This window comes from Pteropus vampyrus, unplaced genomic scaffold, assembly GCF_000151845.1.
Source record: "Pteropus vampyrus isolate Shadow unplaced genomic scaffold, Pvam_2.0 Scaffold151, whole genome shotgun sequence".
Lineage (NCBI taxonomy): Eukaryota > Metazoa > Chordata > Mammalia > Chiroptera > Pteropodidae > Pteropus > Pteropus vampyrus.
The window spans coordinates 4,790,540-4,808,639 of NW_011888932.1; the positions used below are offsets into that span (position 1 = coordinate 4,790,540).

The 18,100-nt window shown below is 35.4% G+C and overlaps 1 protein-coding gene across 1 annotated transcript in view; it reads left to right on the forward strand.

Annotated features, from left to right (window-relative positions):
• Positions 1–13,164, forward strand: part of TCTEX1D1 (Tctex1 domain containing 1) — a 23,695-nt gene extending 10,531 nt beyond the window's left edge. Inside the window, exons 2-4 of the mRNA XM_011369589.1 lie at positions 5,692–5,783; positions 11,848–11,972; positions 12,790–13,164. Of these exons, the coding sequence (XP_011367891.1) occupies positions 5,692–5,783; positions 11,848–11,972; positions 12,790–12,993 (421 nt within the window). The 3' untranslated portion in view covers positions 12,994–13,164. The remainder of the gene's footprint in view (positions 1–5,691; positions 5,784–11,847; positions 11,973–12,789) is intronic.
• Positions 13,165–18,100: the final 4,936 nt, after the last annotated feature.

An 18,100-nucleotide genomic window follows, 5' to 3' on the forward strand; every position in this document is an offset into this window, starting at 1 on the left:
CTAAGTTTCATGAGCGCAGAGATCTTAGGGTTTTTTGTTTGTTTGTTTGTTTTTTATAACCTAAAAACCTAGAACAGTGCCTGTCATAGACCAGTCACTCAATAAATATTTTTTGATAGTTGAATTATTATTACATTATACTAATTCCTGAATGAGCAAGTTCTTTTCTCACAAACAGCTTAGGTTCACAGTTCCAATATGTGTTAAGTCCAGGGTAACCAAGGGCTTTCTTTCATCTTGAAGATGTAAGATACATTTACAGCAAATGGAAAAGTGATCGTTCGGATTTTTAAAACAAGATATACTTTTATTTCCTTACTAAAATGTTCCATTGTGCATTTGTTTAAAAAAAAGAAAAAGAAAGAAAACTTTCATTTATGTTGAAAATTTGTTGAGATAGACCACACTCTTCCTTGAAGTTATCCATGGCATTGAAGAAGTAACTATAACACCCACACTCTCAGCCTCACCTCTCTGATGATTGCCAAGGGTAATGCAATATTGAAACTATACATTCATCCAGAAGCTGCAAGAGGAGTTTCATCAGATGCCCTTAACATTAACCTCACTGTATCCTGAATGAACATGTAGCTCAAAGGACTTCAAACACTAACTCCGATTTTCTATCCATACATTCAAAATTGTTCTGTTTTGTTAACTACCTTTCCTGGATTATCTTCAATCACAGCAGTTAGACTTTTCATAGATTGATTGGTTCATTCTTTGAATCATTTCTCCTCTTGAAAACTGTATTCTACAAGAACACATATCATGTCGTTTTCTCTCCCTTTCATGTCTGAAAATATATCTTGACTTTTATTTTTATTATAACCTTCCTCTTACTAGTAAAATGCGACCAATTATGTGAATTAAAAAAATCTCAAAACTAAGTAAAATTCTGGCAAATGTGCTATAAACTAAATGGCCACAAAATGAAATTACATTACTAGACAAGGTACACCTTCTAGTGACAGGAGAAGAGTTGGTATGTTTTTGCCTTTAAACATAACATAAATAAGAACATCTGGCAGTTTTGACGTGGTACGCTCCCAAATAAATGAATTTCTGTGCATATTTTATCTTGTGTTTCTACATCTTGTTTCTCAAGCATACGGACTCTAATTTTCCTTTGTATTACCAGTACTTCCCACTTTCCTGCTGCATCTTGGGCAACAAAGGTTTGTTGAAAGAATGAAGAGAAAACAAAAAATAATGTGTGAATTTATGCTCTGAAGACTTCTTTTTCTCTATGTCCTTTGAAATATCTCCACTGGGAGGCAGCACATGACTTTAATAACAGATTGAGTGGGGGGGGGAGTTGTGCTTAAAAGATGCCATTTAAAATATGGTAGTTCCAAGCATTTCACAGTAACAAATAGAAGAAAGAGATAATATTCTGACCTTCTTAATCTACTAAATTAATAGCTCTAAGGCTGGTTGTGCATTCAAATATTATCTCTTACTGAAGCTGCAAAACATCTAAGTAATAATGGCAGTGAAAATGTCTGGAAATGAATTCTCAGTGATAATTAGATGGTATTGTGGCTGGTGAGATTTAATTGAAATTATTATTTTTATCTCTACCAGTCATAACAATAAGATGTGCCTTGTATTTATTCTGTGTAATTCAAGGAATGGTCAGCAAGTAAATTTGTAAGATGTTTTCAAGAAATAATAAACATATTCCAACTCCTTAGCTATTTATTTTTTATTTTTTTATTTTTTGGCTTTTTTCCTGCATAATCAGACACAGGCTGTTGGGTTAGCATGGGACATTTCCAGTGTCAGTCAGATATAATATTGTAGGGTTACTTTTATTTTTGTGGACCAATTTCATGCAGCTGTTTCTGCATCCAGGTTAATTCCAAAACTGTCCTCAGCAATAGGACATATAATTCCATTAATTAACTGTTTTGACCAGTAGTTTACACCAAACTTTCCATTTTCCTGCTTTTATTTTTAATCTACTTTCCTTCTTAAAACTTTACAACTCTCTTGTACATATTTTGCCAATTGAAATTTTTTTCTCCATAAATGCCAGGAACCTGATGAACAAACACATGGACAGAGAGAACATTTTTCGCATTTAAAAATAAAATCAATTACTGCATTCTCTGTGCAATGAGATCATGTATCTAGAAAAGTTATGTTATAAACTAGGGCAAGTCTAGTCATTGACTACTGAAATTCATCCACTTGCAATGTTGTGACATATAACAAATAAACTCATTGTGCTGTATATACAAAACTGGAAGTTAAAATAAAATTTCTCTTTGAGTACCTCACATTTTTATCTTTAAAATTTTCCAAGAGCATGAGTAAAGCTGTTTATCAATAGAAAATATGTATATAATTTTTCTAAGTCCCTATTGGAACTGATATTGGTAATCCCCATTTTCAAATATCGGATCTCTTTGATTTCTAAAAATTTACCAAGTTTGTATTCTCGTGTAATGTTACTTGCCCAGATTGCAAGCATTTTAAATATTTTGTCTTCCTTTTGTCTTTTCTCAAAGAATAAATATTTTGTTTATTTTATTTCTTTTCTGTTCACCTTATTCTTCTTTGTTCTTTCCTCTCCCTTTTTTCAACCATTCTCATTCTAGCGTTGAAAATAGTAGATCTCAATTTTGAAAACTGAGGATTTTACTATAGACAGGGGTATTTTTTTAAGTACAATTTTTCTATAATTAATTTTTCTATAATTTCTATAACCTCATTTTCATGAGGTTATAAATTTGGTTTATATGTGACCAGCCCTCCAAGGTACAGAAATCAAAAGACTAACCAAATATTTTCCTTCTTCATGATAAGTGATGCCAGGTTTTTAGCAAAATATTTGAAATCTCACTCCCTGATGCCTTATCTCTTCCATCAAGCTAACTCCAAGTTTTGTGTTCTATTACTTATATCATCCCACTTCCAAGAAGCAAACTCTGTATCAGTTAGAAATTTGTACCAATTATAGCTCATGCTTTGTTTAATAATAATTTAAAAAAAAAAAAAAAAACAGTGGTTTAAACAAAATACAAATATATTTTCTCTTATATAAGAAATCTGGAGGATCTAGTCATTTATCTTTCTAATCTGTTATCCATAAAATCTTCTCAAGACCCTAGATAGCTGCTGAACTCTTGCCATTTTATTCACATTCCAGTCATCAAGGAGGCATGAGTAAGTTCTCCTTGATGGAATTAGTTCTTTTAAGGACGCTCTCTTAGAATTTCCACCCAAAACTTCCACTGATATCTCATTGGCTCACAAGCTACAAGGCCCCGATAGCACCAAAGGAGACCAGGAATTTGTCTTTAATTTGGAGAGAAATATTCCCAAAAACTTAGAGTTCTGTTACCATGGAAGAAGGAGAGAACAACCTTGGAAAGCAAATGGCAGTCCCTGCCACAATGATCGTTACAGTTTTCTTTATAATAGTGGATTAATGGAAACAACCTACATGGCCTGAAGAATAATTGTTTAAATAAAATACAGTATATATTAAATACTGTCTTGATTTTTAAAATATTGATGTAGATTATTATTTTTGACATAGAAAGTTATCCATGGTATATTTCTGAGTGGAAAAAAAAAAAAAAGCAGCATCTATAATATGATCTCATGTGTAAAATCGTGTTTGAAAAGTGTTTTTTTAATGTTCACAATGACCAGGTAACCACTAGGGTCAGTCATTTTTTGTGTAATTTTACTTGATTTTTTCATACTTCCTCTAGGTTTTGAACTTTTTACAATGAGCAAGCACTGCTTACATGATTACTGTGAAAATAAAAATCATCTTCAGTAATTCAAAAAGTCACTCTATAAAACTTTCTATTTCCACCCCAACTTTCAGCCAATGAGGTTTTTAAGCTGCCCTTGTGACACCAACTTCATACTGATAACATTATAAACTGCACTGAATCTCAATTTTTAAGTAACATGGCAATAACAAAACAATAGCAAGGACTGTTTGCAAAAGTCCTTATTTACTTTTTGTCTTAGACTTTTGAACTCCTCTATCAGTTTTTAATATGTTGTTCAGTAGAAAAGAGTTTTTATTAATACCTTCTTATGTTTATGCAAGCAAGTTTTAATTGCAGTAATTAATCTTTTCAGGTAGCCATTGCCTTATTTTCATTCTTTTAGATATGAACATATGTAAGACTTTGTCACTGAGAAGTAAATAAGATATTTGAAATCTAAGTCCACCTTTTCTATGTGTGTGACAGTAAGCCCTTTGCTTCATTCCCTGTATCTCTGAAATGGCTAGAATAATGACTCTTTTACTTACTTAAAAGGGTATTGCGAAAGTAAGATGAGATCATTGAGAGAAAATGTTTTGCAGAGTTAAAAGTAGCATTTATTATATTGGGTCAGGGTAGCTTATCTTAGAATCAAGGGGCTTATGCAACGTTGGGTTTTCTAAGCAGAGACTTTCCTCTTTGGTAATGCCCACAACACCTGCAGCCTATGTGGCCCAGCAGGTTGGTTGCTACTTCAAAGGGCAGCAGAAAATTGAGGGAAACAGGTGTTACAAGAATGAAGGCTAAATCACTAATCCAGAAATCCATCGTGAAAAAGCAGTCATAATTTTTTGCTTCACCTTGGGCTGGGTGGGTAAGCCTTAACTTTTTGTGTAAATTGTATTGTATTAAAGGATTTAAAAAAAATAGACGATGTGATTTTCTTAAAATATCACTTTGCAAGAAGCTCACTAATTCCAAACAGCTGAGAACTAAGTATTTTAAACTCCTTGCAGAGAAAAAAAAATCCCAAAAGATTAAAGACAGATATCTCTTTCTCATTTAATGAAAGCAAAAACATAGCCTGCTTATAACCGTGGTCACTCTGAAAACGAAAACGCACATACACACTATTATATCATTTCCTTTGAAATGACATCTGGCTTAACCTCCATTTTCCAGGTGGAGAGAATTGGGGGTGGAGCATTGTGAGACTGCCTTTAGTGACAGTTGAATTTCCTCTTAATTAAATTGAACTGAGTAGTGCTAAAGGAACTTTAGGGGCTCCCCTTGGCTTGAGTATCCTGTTAAGCACCTGGACAAGCTTATATTGCCTTGGTAACCAAGCCAAAACCCTTTCTTAATGTTGAAAAGGGTGATTGATGCTACCGATTTACGATACTTTGGGAGAATTGTGGTTTCTCTCACCATGTAGATGAATTTTTGGTTTTCTTTTTTTCTGCTAAAATGATTTATGAGGTACATATAATAATGAATTCTTTATAACCCCCTATGTATATATAAAGTTATTTCCCAACTTTCTCATATAGCACTCCCCCACACCCACTGCCACTTTTCTGAGCTTTGTCCGCTCTGAGGAGAGCCTTCGCATCTGTGGTAGAGACGTGATTGGCAATGGCTTTTGAAACATGCATTCTGTCTGTCACCCCGCAGACAGAACAACCCAGGAACACTTTCATGATAATCAGACACCCCAGCACTGCACTGGTCTTCAACCCCTACATTGAGACCTGATCCAAGTAATTTCTTACACCTTAATGTTTTCATCTCTCAAACGGTTCGACTTTAAATATGTCGACGGAATATTTACATGGGACTTGTGTGAAATTTTCTTAGAGGAAATTTTACCTTTGTAATATTTTTGCTGACGCAACATTGTTTTGTTATTATTGTTGTAACAACTATTGAAATTTGTTTTCTCCCTTGCTTTTAGCCGTATGAGTACTGTGTCTTACATGGATGAACCTAGTCTGCGTGATGATGCCTCTCGCCTTACAGTTCAGATGGAAAACACCTATCAGCTGGGTGTGTTATGTCCTCACTCCTATTTTAAATTTCTAATTTTGTGAATGATATTTACTTAAAATGATATCTGATAGCCTGGCATTATCTTCATTAGTAGCACAATATACAGAATCTTAATTAATTAAGTAACTCGATGCTGCTTTAATTTCTTCCTCTGCAAAATGGGAACAACACTCATTGCCCATTTTTCTTTATCAGTGTTTCCTAAATACCATGCAATTCACTGGGCGGCACTGATATGTACTGTGTATTACTGAATTAAGAAGTTCATTGAATATTTCGGGGGTTATCTTGTGGAGTTATTTTATATATACTTGAGTTAATGAAAGAGATATGCATTAAAGTTTTATCCAACAAAACCAACCAGCACTGTTGATAGGTGGAGAAAAAGCCTTCAAGGCAAAGGCAAATGATTTCTAGTCCCCTGTTGACAGAGATGTTTATCCCCTCACACTGAGGTTTTCAATATTTGAAAACAAAGATCTTTGCACCTGCCCCTATACTCCCAAGTGGAATCCACAGTGAATATATTTTCCCATTCACGTTTCCTCATAGACCTACTTGTTTTCTCTAAATGCGTACCTGCCCACTATTATCTGAATCTATATATAATTACAGCTATATAGAAATTCCACAGAGACTTACCAATGACCAAAGGAAGACTCTATGGGCCAGAGTGGTTCCATCTGTGCCAGTTAACCTCAAGAAAATTATAGACCGTTCACACATCCCATTGGGCTTTGTAGCCAGTCTTCTACAGTATTCCCCAAGACTACATGAATTACACAGATCCATAATTAGTCGGTCTACTGGTATTTTCACAGTGCTGTGGTAGACAACTAATATTCCTGCCATCCAATACACATTTATACTTCTGGTAACCTTACCCAGTTGCCTTTGGGGAAGCCCCACCACTGCCACCATTACCAGTTTGGGTCCATAACATTCTGCTGAAGCTGCCGCTAGCCTCAGAGATGTAACAGGAACCGATTCTGGGATGGCATAGAACTCTTTGATTGGTCAAGCAAATCAAAGCCTTGATATTCAATTCAGAAATTGTTGTTTGGGCTGTCGAAGAAGCAGATCAGGCCCTGAAACCTGAAAGAATGTAGGAGCTATGGCAGCTTTTGCCATAGTGCCCTCACATGAAGGCTGAGATGGAGAGAGAACTAAATCCTAATGTCAGCATTTGAGTCTTGAATCCAAAGTACTCTTAGACTTTTCGATTAGACAAGCTAAGTTTGGGTCAGGTTTTCACACTCACTTATAACTAAAAGATCTTAGCCACTTTGGACTCTGCATGCTGAAAGGGTTTGAATCAGATTTCAACAAAATAAAGGAGTTGAAATATGAAGCCCTGTGCTTCTCCTTCATAAGAGTATATTTTCATAACATTTCCTCAAATCAACGAACTAAATCATCTTATGAGTTTTAGAAGTATTGGGTATTAAAACTACTTAGAAAAGTAATTTTAGAAATACCTCAGTATAGATAAAGTGTTTTCCATATTTTATTACAAAAAAATCTTGTGAATTATTCTTTTACGATTAAAGTCTTTCATGCTTGACAATCCTTTTTTTAGGCATTCTTGTTAATAATCAAAACCATATTTTCATTTCTATTTGTTTCTGGGTTTATTTTGCATCTGAAAACTATTCTGGGCCTTTGGTAAAGATTTTCTCATATCTATAAAATGCAATGCTGACCAGAAGATTAGGGCGATGGGGTGGGGGTGGGGGGGCGAAATCGATCAATCACCAGCATTACTGTGTTTAATTTTTCACATTCTATCCAACAATACTTGCATCATCTAAACACAGCTTAAATGTTTAGCATGTTTGTCCTCCTTTTATCTGAGTAATTGCAGCTACCAAGAATGAGATGAAATATAATTAATGAAAAAAAGAATGGAAAAATGAAGTATATTTCTTGTACCATTTACATTTGCTCATTAATTAATTACTGAAATATGCACGTAGGAAAAAATACAGGCTGTAGGACCGAATGTATCTAAATTTGAATACTAGTTTTGCCAAATCCTAGATAAATGATATTTCAGAAAGGTATTCAGCATCCTTGAATCTCAGTTTCTTTATCTGCAATTAGGGATAGTAGTCCACACATCACAGGGATACTGTGAGAATTAATTGAAGTAATGTATTTAAATTGCTTCTTCATTTATTATGTTATTGCTTCTTAAAGTGAGTGACTAAAATTTCACCTTAGGTCACTAAGCTTTCTATGACATCCAATATAATTTCCTATTACTTATGGAATGAGTTCTCCACGAGAATTTTTCTGGAGCAATGATTAAAGAGGTCCCTGTTTCTTTAAAAACACGAACCGTGAGCACCAAATCAGACAAGAGCTCCTGGTGGTCATCTTTGCTGCCACATTGAGACAGCCTGCTGAGAATGAAGCCAGCATAATATAAAGTAGAGTTTTAAGATAGGAAGAGAAAGAGACATCATTTGAGTTCAACTTCCATGAGATGATCTGGCCCTGTCATCAGACACTTTTTTGGACAGAGTCTTTCAGTCCCTCAGCTCTGACTTCACTTTACCCCATAAGATCCTTCACCACTGCGGAGGCCTCATTACCTCTCTACTTACACCCTTGCCGGACTTCCTGCCTTCTCAGCAAGAGCAATCCCCATCTCTTCCCTCAGAATGAGGTAGCAACAACAGCAGCAATATATATCTAATGGGAGGTGAGGGGGTTTATATATGTGGCAGACGCTGTTCTAAATATTTTAAATAGTTCACCTCATTTAATCCTAACAAAAAACAATATGTGGTCATTCTTATTAATATCCCATTTGGAGAAGCAGAAATACAGATATATTAAATAACCAAATTTTTATGTTTTCTCTCTTAAATCTATTTTTAAGAACAAGTTTTTCTTTCTGATTCATCCTGACTTTCAGGTCTTTGATTTCTAAAAACATTTTTTTTCTTCTAATTAAAAAGTTTGCTCTAAAGAGAGAAAGGAAGGGAGGGAGGAGAAAAAAATCTTTGGCATTCACATTAGTAGACTCTGAAAGTAGCCTCCAGAGCTTATTTTGGAAGTCAAAAGCTGAACATTGTCTCTTTATCTCTGTGCATCTCAATATCCCCACCTGAGCAAGGATAATTCTGGCCATACAGGGGAAAGGTCACAAAGAAGTGAGAGAGAAAAGTCCATTACTATACTTTAAAATATTTCCAGAATAGAATCTGGTTAATGGGATTGTAAAAAGCTAAGCAAATTGCAGAAAGGACATTTTGGTACAGCTAGACAACAAGAGCTGCTGGAAACATAGACGCAAGTGCCACCAGGATTCTGTCTTTCCAGCACTAAACTGTATGCGAGCTCTTTCTCTCACAGTGGCCTGGAACCCTTCCCACTGTGAAAAACATGGACTCCAGAATTCCTGAGGGTCACATATCATAGCACTTGCCACCCAAAAGAGCCTGACTTTTTTTTCCCCCTAGTTCTAGTTTAAAAATAAAAATTCTAAGAAAGGACTCTAATTGGCCTCACTTAGAGCAAGTGCTACACCTGGGCCAGTCAACCATAACCTAGACACGGGCTCAAAGGAGGTGATGGTGGACCCTAAAGAACCCCATGGTTGGTATAAGAAGAGGGCCGCTCCCGAGAAGGGGAGATGCTGGTACCAAATGACAGGGAGGCATAGTAGGTAGACAATACCTGCACTGAAGAAATTCATGATTTTCTAAAGGGAGCAATGCATTGTCACCAAAATACATGGCTAAATTTAGTTCCATGTGAGCAATTAAGTAAGTTATGTGTGACATGAATGCTTGGTAGAAGGGAGTGAAAGAGAGAAGTATTGATCTAAAGGACATAATCTGTTTAATTTAGTCCAAGCTGGTAGTTTTTAAACTTTTTAAATAGAAAGGGAAATCACCCTTCATTTTCACTTCATTTCACTGGAATATGCAAGTGGAAATCTTCTAAAAGATCCATAGGAAGGTGACAGCAAGGCCTATATGTACCTGGGAGCTTACCTAAAGAGGCTGGTGTCCTATCTCTGACTGCTTAAAGCAGGAGGAATTAAGACCAATCTTTCACAGGTTTATAACTGCTTGTCTCTGTCCTATAGAGCAGAGATTCTTGCTGACTAAATATTGAGGTTAATCATCATACTTATCGTATCAGATGTCTCCATTTTACATGTCCAGATGCATTCCTCATACTGATTTCAATTTAATTGAACAATTCCTATATAATCATCAAAACATAAATACTATTTATTGAGCCTCATGAGGCTGACCTAACTCTATTATAGGCATGGGCTTCAACCTTCTGGTTAAGTTCAGCCAATGGGAAACTTTGGCAAGAAGTCAGAGGGAGGGAAGAGTATGAGCTGGATATTTATATCCACCCCTTCCCCCCCATCCTGCCCTGTCTGTGGGTTCATTTCAGGCTGTTTGCATCCATAACAAAAGGACATAAACTTCTCTCAAGGGAGCCCTCTTCACATGCCTCATCTGGGATCTAGTAAGAGTTCACTTCTCAGATCTCTCAAGCCTGGGGGTAACACCCTTGATTTCACTAGCCAAGAGGTAGTTTCGTTTGTTATTTCCTACATCCTGCTCAGACTTCCCTAAGGAGACACTTTATTAAATCCTCCTGGAATTGTCCTAACTTTAGTGTACCTTGTGGTTCCTTAGACCTTGACAGATACAGTCATTAAAAATAAATACTTAAAAGATACTGATGACTATTAAAATAGAATTGGATGTGATTTTTTATCTCATTTCTTTATCCATATTAATTCAGAAAATAATGATTGAGCCTCTATACTCCAGGCCCTGGTTACATGCTCTTGTTGAATGATGACAGACAGATGATGAGGTTAATATTCCTGGGAGGTACAGGTAAGATTCCTGGGGTACAGGATAAAGAAGATCCATCTAAAGCTTCTGATCTGAACATAGGCTAAATGCAGTTAAAAATATAAGCTCTCCAGTCAGATAAACCTGGAAGTACATTCCAGCTCTGCCACTGTGTGATCCTGGGCAAGTTACTCAATGTATTTAAACCTCTGTTTTCCTATCTGTGAAATGAAGATAATGGTAAGATTCACCCCAGAGATTCACTGAAAGATTATATAAAGTAATGAATATAAAATTCTCATCACGGTTCCTGATTTGTAAAAAATGCTCGAAAAGTAACCATGATCAGTACTATGATTATTATCTATAAATATTTAATTCAATTTAAATTTAGAAATCATATAGTGAATATTTCTCATACCTTTAACATTGTATTAGACTCTGTAGAGGATAAAATCTGATCTAGCATAACATTTCACTGGGGAGAAAGGCAGATATGTCTTAGCTGTTAGATGGCTTAGGAGCCAGGATAGCCATGGGGTCCCAGTGCCTTGGAAGTATAGAGAAGAGAAGGATGGTTTTTACCCGAGGAGAGGAGGAAGGCTACCTACAGAAGAAGATATTTGAGCTGGCCTTGAAACATGAGTAGTTATTTCTCAGATGAACAAGGTGTGAAAGGTATTCCATTTAAAAAGAACAGCATGAGCAAATGGACAAGCATCCTTTAAAAGACAGATGAAGTCCATGAAATGGAGCAGCCCCTGTGTAGAGAGCTGTGAGGGTGAGAGAAGCTATAGGTTGGGTAGGAGCTTAATGTTAAGCCTTGCTAAGGGAAATATTGCAGTAAGATCTAGGTTTTAGAACAATCCCTCCAGTAGTGTGGTAGATAGATTGGAGGGGGAGATATAAGAGCTGGGGGGCAGTTAGAAAGAAGTCAAGACTCTGAAGTAAGTCATTAATAGTGGGAACTAGGAAGGAGGATACTTTCAATGTCAAACCTCAGTGGAATTGAGCATACTCTTTAGGTAGTCTGGTTAAAGAATGAATCCATTGTCTTCTCACCCTTTGCCAGAGAACTGAATTAGGATGGCTTATTTCCTTAAATAGAGGCCACCCTGGAGATTAAATGTCTCTCCATGTTCCAGTACTCTTGGTTAGCCTATAGGGTGGGCGGATAGGACTTGAAATTACTTTTTAGAAAGAAATTTTGTCTGTATTTTCAGGTCCCACCAAACATTTTCCTGTGGTCATTGTCAATCACATTCTGAAAGATGTGTTAACTAACTATCTGCAAGAAGAACTATATGAACCAGAGCTCTGTAGACAGATGACAAAAACAATTTCTGAGGTAATGTGTGATTTGCCCGAAGTGTTAACTGTAACAAGAATATTTGCTGAAAGCACAAACTCCTACTTTTGAAGACAGCTAGTTTTCAGTAGTAGTAAAAATGTTTATTTATATTTTATTTTATTAAAATATTTATTAGGCCCTATTGTGTGTATAAAGAGCCTTTGTCTAAACAATTATTATGTGCATTATTTGCATGTATTTGTTTTAAAAAACGTGTAAAACTGCCCCATTTATTTAAAAAATATATTGTAAAAGATACAATGTTTTAATGGTCATTTTCTCTTCCCCTGGGCAGCTTCGACTGCCAGCAAATAGAGGCATTGTGGCCTTTAAATACATTTTTATTTTTACCAACTAAAGTGCTGGCACTCCATCGGGTTTTCTCTACTTTCTTTTTTCTGACAAAGTCTTTAATAAACATTCATGATTAGTCATATTGCAGGAGACTCCAGATGTATGGTCCCTTAATGAGACACGAACAACATGGTATAACTCTAATGCCAACATTCTTTGAAGGAAAGCCATCTTGCCATAAATTTTCAAAGAATTTAATAAATCCATTAAATTACAGTTTTTCCATGTGCTTTAGAAAATGTAGATTTATTGCTGGCACTATCATTTTGTCTTGAAATGTCTATCTCATGACGACAGTTCTTGAAGGAAATCAGTTATGGTTCTACAACAATGAAAGTTTCTACAATGCATCAAGCTATTTTCTTAAAATTAAATCCACTATTATGTATGACAAAGAGTAAGACTCTTATGTTTCAATATGGCTACATGAGAGCCTCTTATTTTTCCTTTCAATCTTTAGGTTATTAAAGCCCAGATCAAAGACTTGATGATTCCACGATATAAGCTAATTGTGATTGTTCACATTGGACAACTAAATCGGCAGAGCATACTTATCGGAAGTAGATGCCTCTGGAATCCTAAAAGTGATACCTTTTCCTCTTATGTTTTCAGAAATTCTTCACTCTTTGCTCTTGCAAATGTCTATGCTGTTTACTTTGAATGATTGAAAATAAGAAATCTAGTACTTACTTTTTTAGATCAAGAAATAGGCTGTCTCTGTGTACACGAAAGTCTTACAACCCAAAAATTTGAGAAGGAAAAACATTAATATTTCAAACTACTGAAAATTTTTGGACTTTTTCATACTCTTGTAAAGATTGGGGTAGAGGAGGGTAGCACAAGGAAGACTCTTGTTTATTCCAAGAAGGAGTTGTCTTAATTCTGTTGGATTTTTTGTTCATAGACATAGATTCTTATTAAATATTATTTTTGGTGCTAATTATTTTAATTAGAGAGTTAGAATTTCCTGCAGTTTTTTAATGAAGAAAAGTTGTTTTTTAAATATGGCTCTGCGCCTCGATCAATAAATAACAGTAGAATATTCCACATGGTATACACAAATGGTAAATGTTAATATGTCTCAGTGCTGCATATAAAAGAAGACTGGCTTTCATTTTGTACTTAATAAATTGAGCAGCATTCATTAACTACAATTATTGTTACATGTACCTGACAGTTGAAACTGCTGAGGTAGAATTAATGATTTCATAACAATTATCGTAGTCCCACAGGGCTTCAAGCTAAAACTAGAAGCTCTTGTGGGTTGCCTGCACTTTACAAAATTGTGAGAGAACTGAATGTTGACTCTTCAATAATGGAAACTATAAAATGAACAAAGGCTTTTTCAGGCACTGAAGTAAATGCTGTGATATTAAATATACATGATGCTTAATAGTAAATGTATCTGTAACACATAAAATCACGTACTGGAAAGAGACAGTTTTTAAATATACACTGCCTGATGTGCCTTTGAATAGATTTTCCTAGGCTAACAAATTTTTACACAAAACATACAGCTAGCAGCTTAACAAATAAAACATGTGTATTTACTATTTTGTTTCTATGAATTTAGTACTAAAGTGATCTAGTACAATTTTAAATGGATGGCACTAAAATTTACAGGGTTGAAATAGCTTATTATTCTGTTAGTTAATGTAGCTTGTACCATGGATCATTTATTTTTATGGAGCTTTCAGCCCTTTGTGTGTGTGTAAAATGATGCTGTGGTATTGTTCTTGGATAGTAAGTGGACCTTCTAGAAGACATTTGTTAAAGGTCAAAGACAAATCATACACATATGGAGAAAATTAGCAATACTACAGTCCTAAGGAAAATGTGACGTGTGAGTCACACCAAAAAGAATTCAACAAGTGGGAAAACAGTCAGTGCTTTATAGTTTCAAAATGTATTGATGTCTTACTTTTCCCCAAAACAATATGTAGTAAAATAAAAAAAGAAAGAAAAAAAGAAAGTATTCTTTTTCAGTTCCTTTCCTTCTGCTTATTCTGGCTTTTAAGATCGCTTTTTAAAATGAACTAGTCAGTTTTCAGGTTTTTGTTGTTGTTGCTGTTGTTGTTAGTGTCTTAGTGAGAAAATGTCTATGTAATAATTTATCACAACTAATATCTGTCAATCTCCATAGGCCGGTTTAGAATCTGGATTATATAGTACATACAGTACGTAAATATACTTTGTATTTCCATTACACATTTGTGAGCATCTCTCCTCTCAGAACAATAGCATGAATCAATCAGAATGAAGAAAATTATTTCGTATGTAGCAAATTCATTATAAAAATGACTTTTTGTTTAGAGTTATAAAATCTCATCCATGAGATCCTCTTACCATCTGTCCCAGGCTGTGTTAGGAATCAGACCTGAAAACATGGTGGCTGTTAAAAAGCAAAAAGGAAGCAGTTTGCCAGCATATGGCCGTGTACTGTAATTCCAGATTGTCAATAGTGAGTTCTAGCAATTATATAGTAGTACAAGAATATACAGTAAAAACTCACTAATTGTGACTAACTTGGAAGAATGCTGGTTATCACAAAAGCCTTGTGATAGAAAATTTTGATGGATATGTTAGCTAATGCTGTGGTGGTAAGCATATTGCAATATATAAATGTATCAAATCAACATGTTGTTTACCTTAAACTTACACAATGTTACGTCAGTTATATATACATGCTAAAAATTAAACTTTAAAAAAAAATGACACCATAAATTTGAGGGAATTGTTTTACTTAGAAACACCTTGAATTTTTTTGCTGTTCTTCCTTCTCAACGGTTGTTCCTAAAGTTCCATCCTTCTTCCTAGCCCTGCCATGTCCATCTCTGCCTTCAGTTATGCTTTTCTCTTCCACTTTTAGCAACTTTCTTTACTTTTCAGCATTAAACGCTGGCCTCACATCTTCTCTAACCGTCTCCATCCATTCCTTCCCTCCTGTTCTCTCTATCAGTCTCATATTTGAGCTCATGATATTCTCTAGTTAATTTTTTAATAATAGTTTTATTGCCTTTACTAGATTGAAAACATCTTGAAGACATGGACTACATATCCTGACAGCATCTAACAATAAAATTTAATGCATCTTAACTTTTCAAACAAAAATCATGTTCATTGAGTGCACTGTGCTCAGTAACTACCAACTACAAAGATGCTAGTAACACAGTTTAATCCTAATGGAACTAGGATACTGTAGGGGTGATGAGTACACAAGTGACCACAGTATAGGCTAGAATACGTTTTCATAAAAAAAAAAAAAAAAAGAAAGAAAAAGAAAAAGAAAAAAAAAAGGTCCAGAATATCTTTATCTGATTAAGAGAATCAGGGAAGGCCTCATTAAGGAAGCAGCATTTATCTAGACTATAAAGGTGTTAAGTAGAATTTCAACAGACAGAGAAAGAAGTTTAGAGTAACGGAAGAATTCTCGACTGAGTAAAACAGTGTTCATGAAGATAAGTTGTCAGAACTAAGATTGGAAGGATTCATGGATGGTAACCTGAATGTGGGCAAGAAAAGGACACTCGGATCATGGGTAGTCATCAAAGACTTTTCATTCTGCGAATGGTATGTGTGAAGTGACTCGAGATGAATCTGTCAGTAGAGAGCAGAAAGACCACTTATAACAAGTGAAAGGTAATGAGAGGCTAAACTATGCGTTGGCATTGAAATGGAAAGGAGAGGCCAGTTGTATGGGACATTTTAGGGACAAAGTCTTCATGATCAGGCACAGGGGAAGGAGTCAGAGTCAAATCTCAGACAACATGACAAAGCAGTTGAAAGTTTTAAGCTTAGGATGATTGCAATCTCAGGTCTGAGTCCTGCTGTCCCAGTCACCTTAAGTAAATTACAAAGTGACCTTAAATAGATTACTAACCTCAATAAGCCACAGCTTCTCTATCTCAAAGTAATGATAATGCTCGTAGGTATTTCACAAGGTTTTGGAGTGAGGCTAAGGGTGGTGGAGTGGGCATTGTTAGGGCTAGCCCCTTGAGACAGAACACTTACTCAAAGAGTATGCTGGGAGGGTCATGGGGGTGCAGCCTCTGCTTTCAAAAAACAGGCAGAAATACATATTGGCTAAGCTCTTAACAGTACAATGCCTGATAGGAAACCCTATCAATAGTAGGGTTTGATTGCAGTTGAAAGTTGGAGTCTGGGCAACTAGGTCTTGTTCGCAAAAAGAAGGAAGTTGGCAGGAAGAATTTGAGGACTGAAATATTACGTTTGAGTTTGCACTTGTTGAATTTGTGTTAATAATGGGACATTGAGAGGGAGATAGCCTTAGGCACCTGAAAAAACTGAGACTGGAGCTGGGCTACGACATCAAGGTGAGAGATTTAGACTTGGCAGTCATCCAAATTGAGACCTAACATCATGCCTTATAAAATATTCAGCAGCAGCAACTTCAGCGGTGTCGTCAGTACTAATAGCAAATTACGGAAAATTCAGTTAACTCTGAGAATGTCAGCAGGAAACCCTCCCCCAAAATCAATAAGGAAATTTTCCCTAAAAAAAAAAAAAAACAATTAAATGAGCCCTTCTTTTTTATCTTTATTTTAAAATTTTTCTGTATGACCTATTTCTGTGTCTTGTCAGACATCATACGCAATGTAAAGGTTCTGTCAAAGATACATTAGCATCTTGAAGGGGAGTATTAATGCTATCGTCTGTTGTCATTGTTAATAGAATGACTTTAAAGAAAGCATACTAGGATGCCCTCATGACAGAGCCCAGTTTATTATGTGCTGGGAAATTAAGCACTACGTTCATGAGTTTTTTAAAACTCTTGGGAACTATCCAGTATAAGAAAGTGGTTTTAAAAAAACAACAATTGGGAGATTAGAACTTTTAAATCTAACATTTTAGAGAATGAACATTTTCCTCATGGGGACTATTACTTTACCTGCCTTTCTAGATATTACCAAAAATGCATTAAGAGAACTCAGTATTAAATAGCAATTGATAATTTACTATGATTTTTTGCTCCCGAAATTCTTAAGGAAATGGCCTGCACCCACTACCTCTGATTTTCTTTGCTACTCACTTACACCTCCTACAGTCTGGTTCTTATCTCCATCAGTGTGTCGTTTTCACAAACAGCAGTAGTCCCCTCAGGCCAAATTGGTGAAACATTCCTCCAGCTGCTTTCAACCTCAGATTTCTTCTGGATTCATTTCTTTTGAGCAGCAATGTGATCTAGGTTTGTTTCTGGTTCTGTTCTGTTTTGTGTTGTTTTTTTAAAACACAGATTTGATAGACAAACATCTCATTTTAGCCTCCAATCCTTAGTAGCTGTGTGACTTTGGGCAAAGTGGCCAGAGGTAAAAAATGATTATAATAATAATCACTGCGTATCACTAATCAATGATCAGTGATAATTACTTACATTCTTGCCATGAAGAATGAAAAGAAAAGTGTATGTAAAATGTCTGGCTCATTATAGAAACTTTCTCTCCGATCTCTAATTTCATCCTACAAAACCTGTTTTCCTAAAGAATTGAGCACATATTTTAGCCACTTCTGCTCACCACCATAATGGAATACCCTAAATTACTTTTTTTTTTCTTTTCAAAGTTTTAATCATCTGCTACTGTCATCTTTGAATGACAAATAACTTCTCAAGTCAATGTTTATTAAAAAACTATTCATCCCCAGATTTAGCCTCTTTTTGCTAATCTCTGCCAATTTTTATACTTCTTCCAATTAGATGTCTTGCCTCTCACTTTAGTACTTTCTTAGTTACTTTCAATGTTTTTGCTTATTTT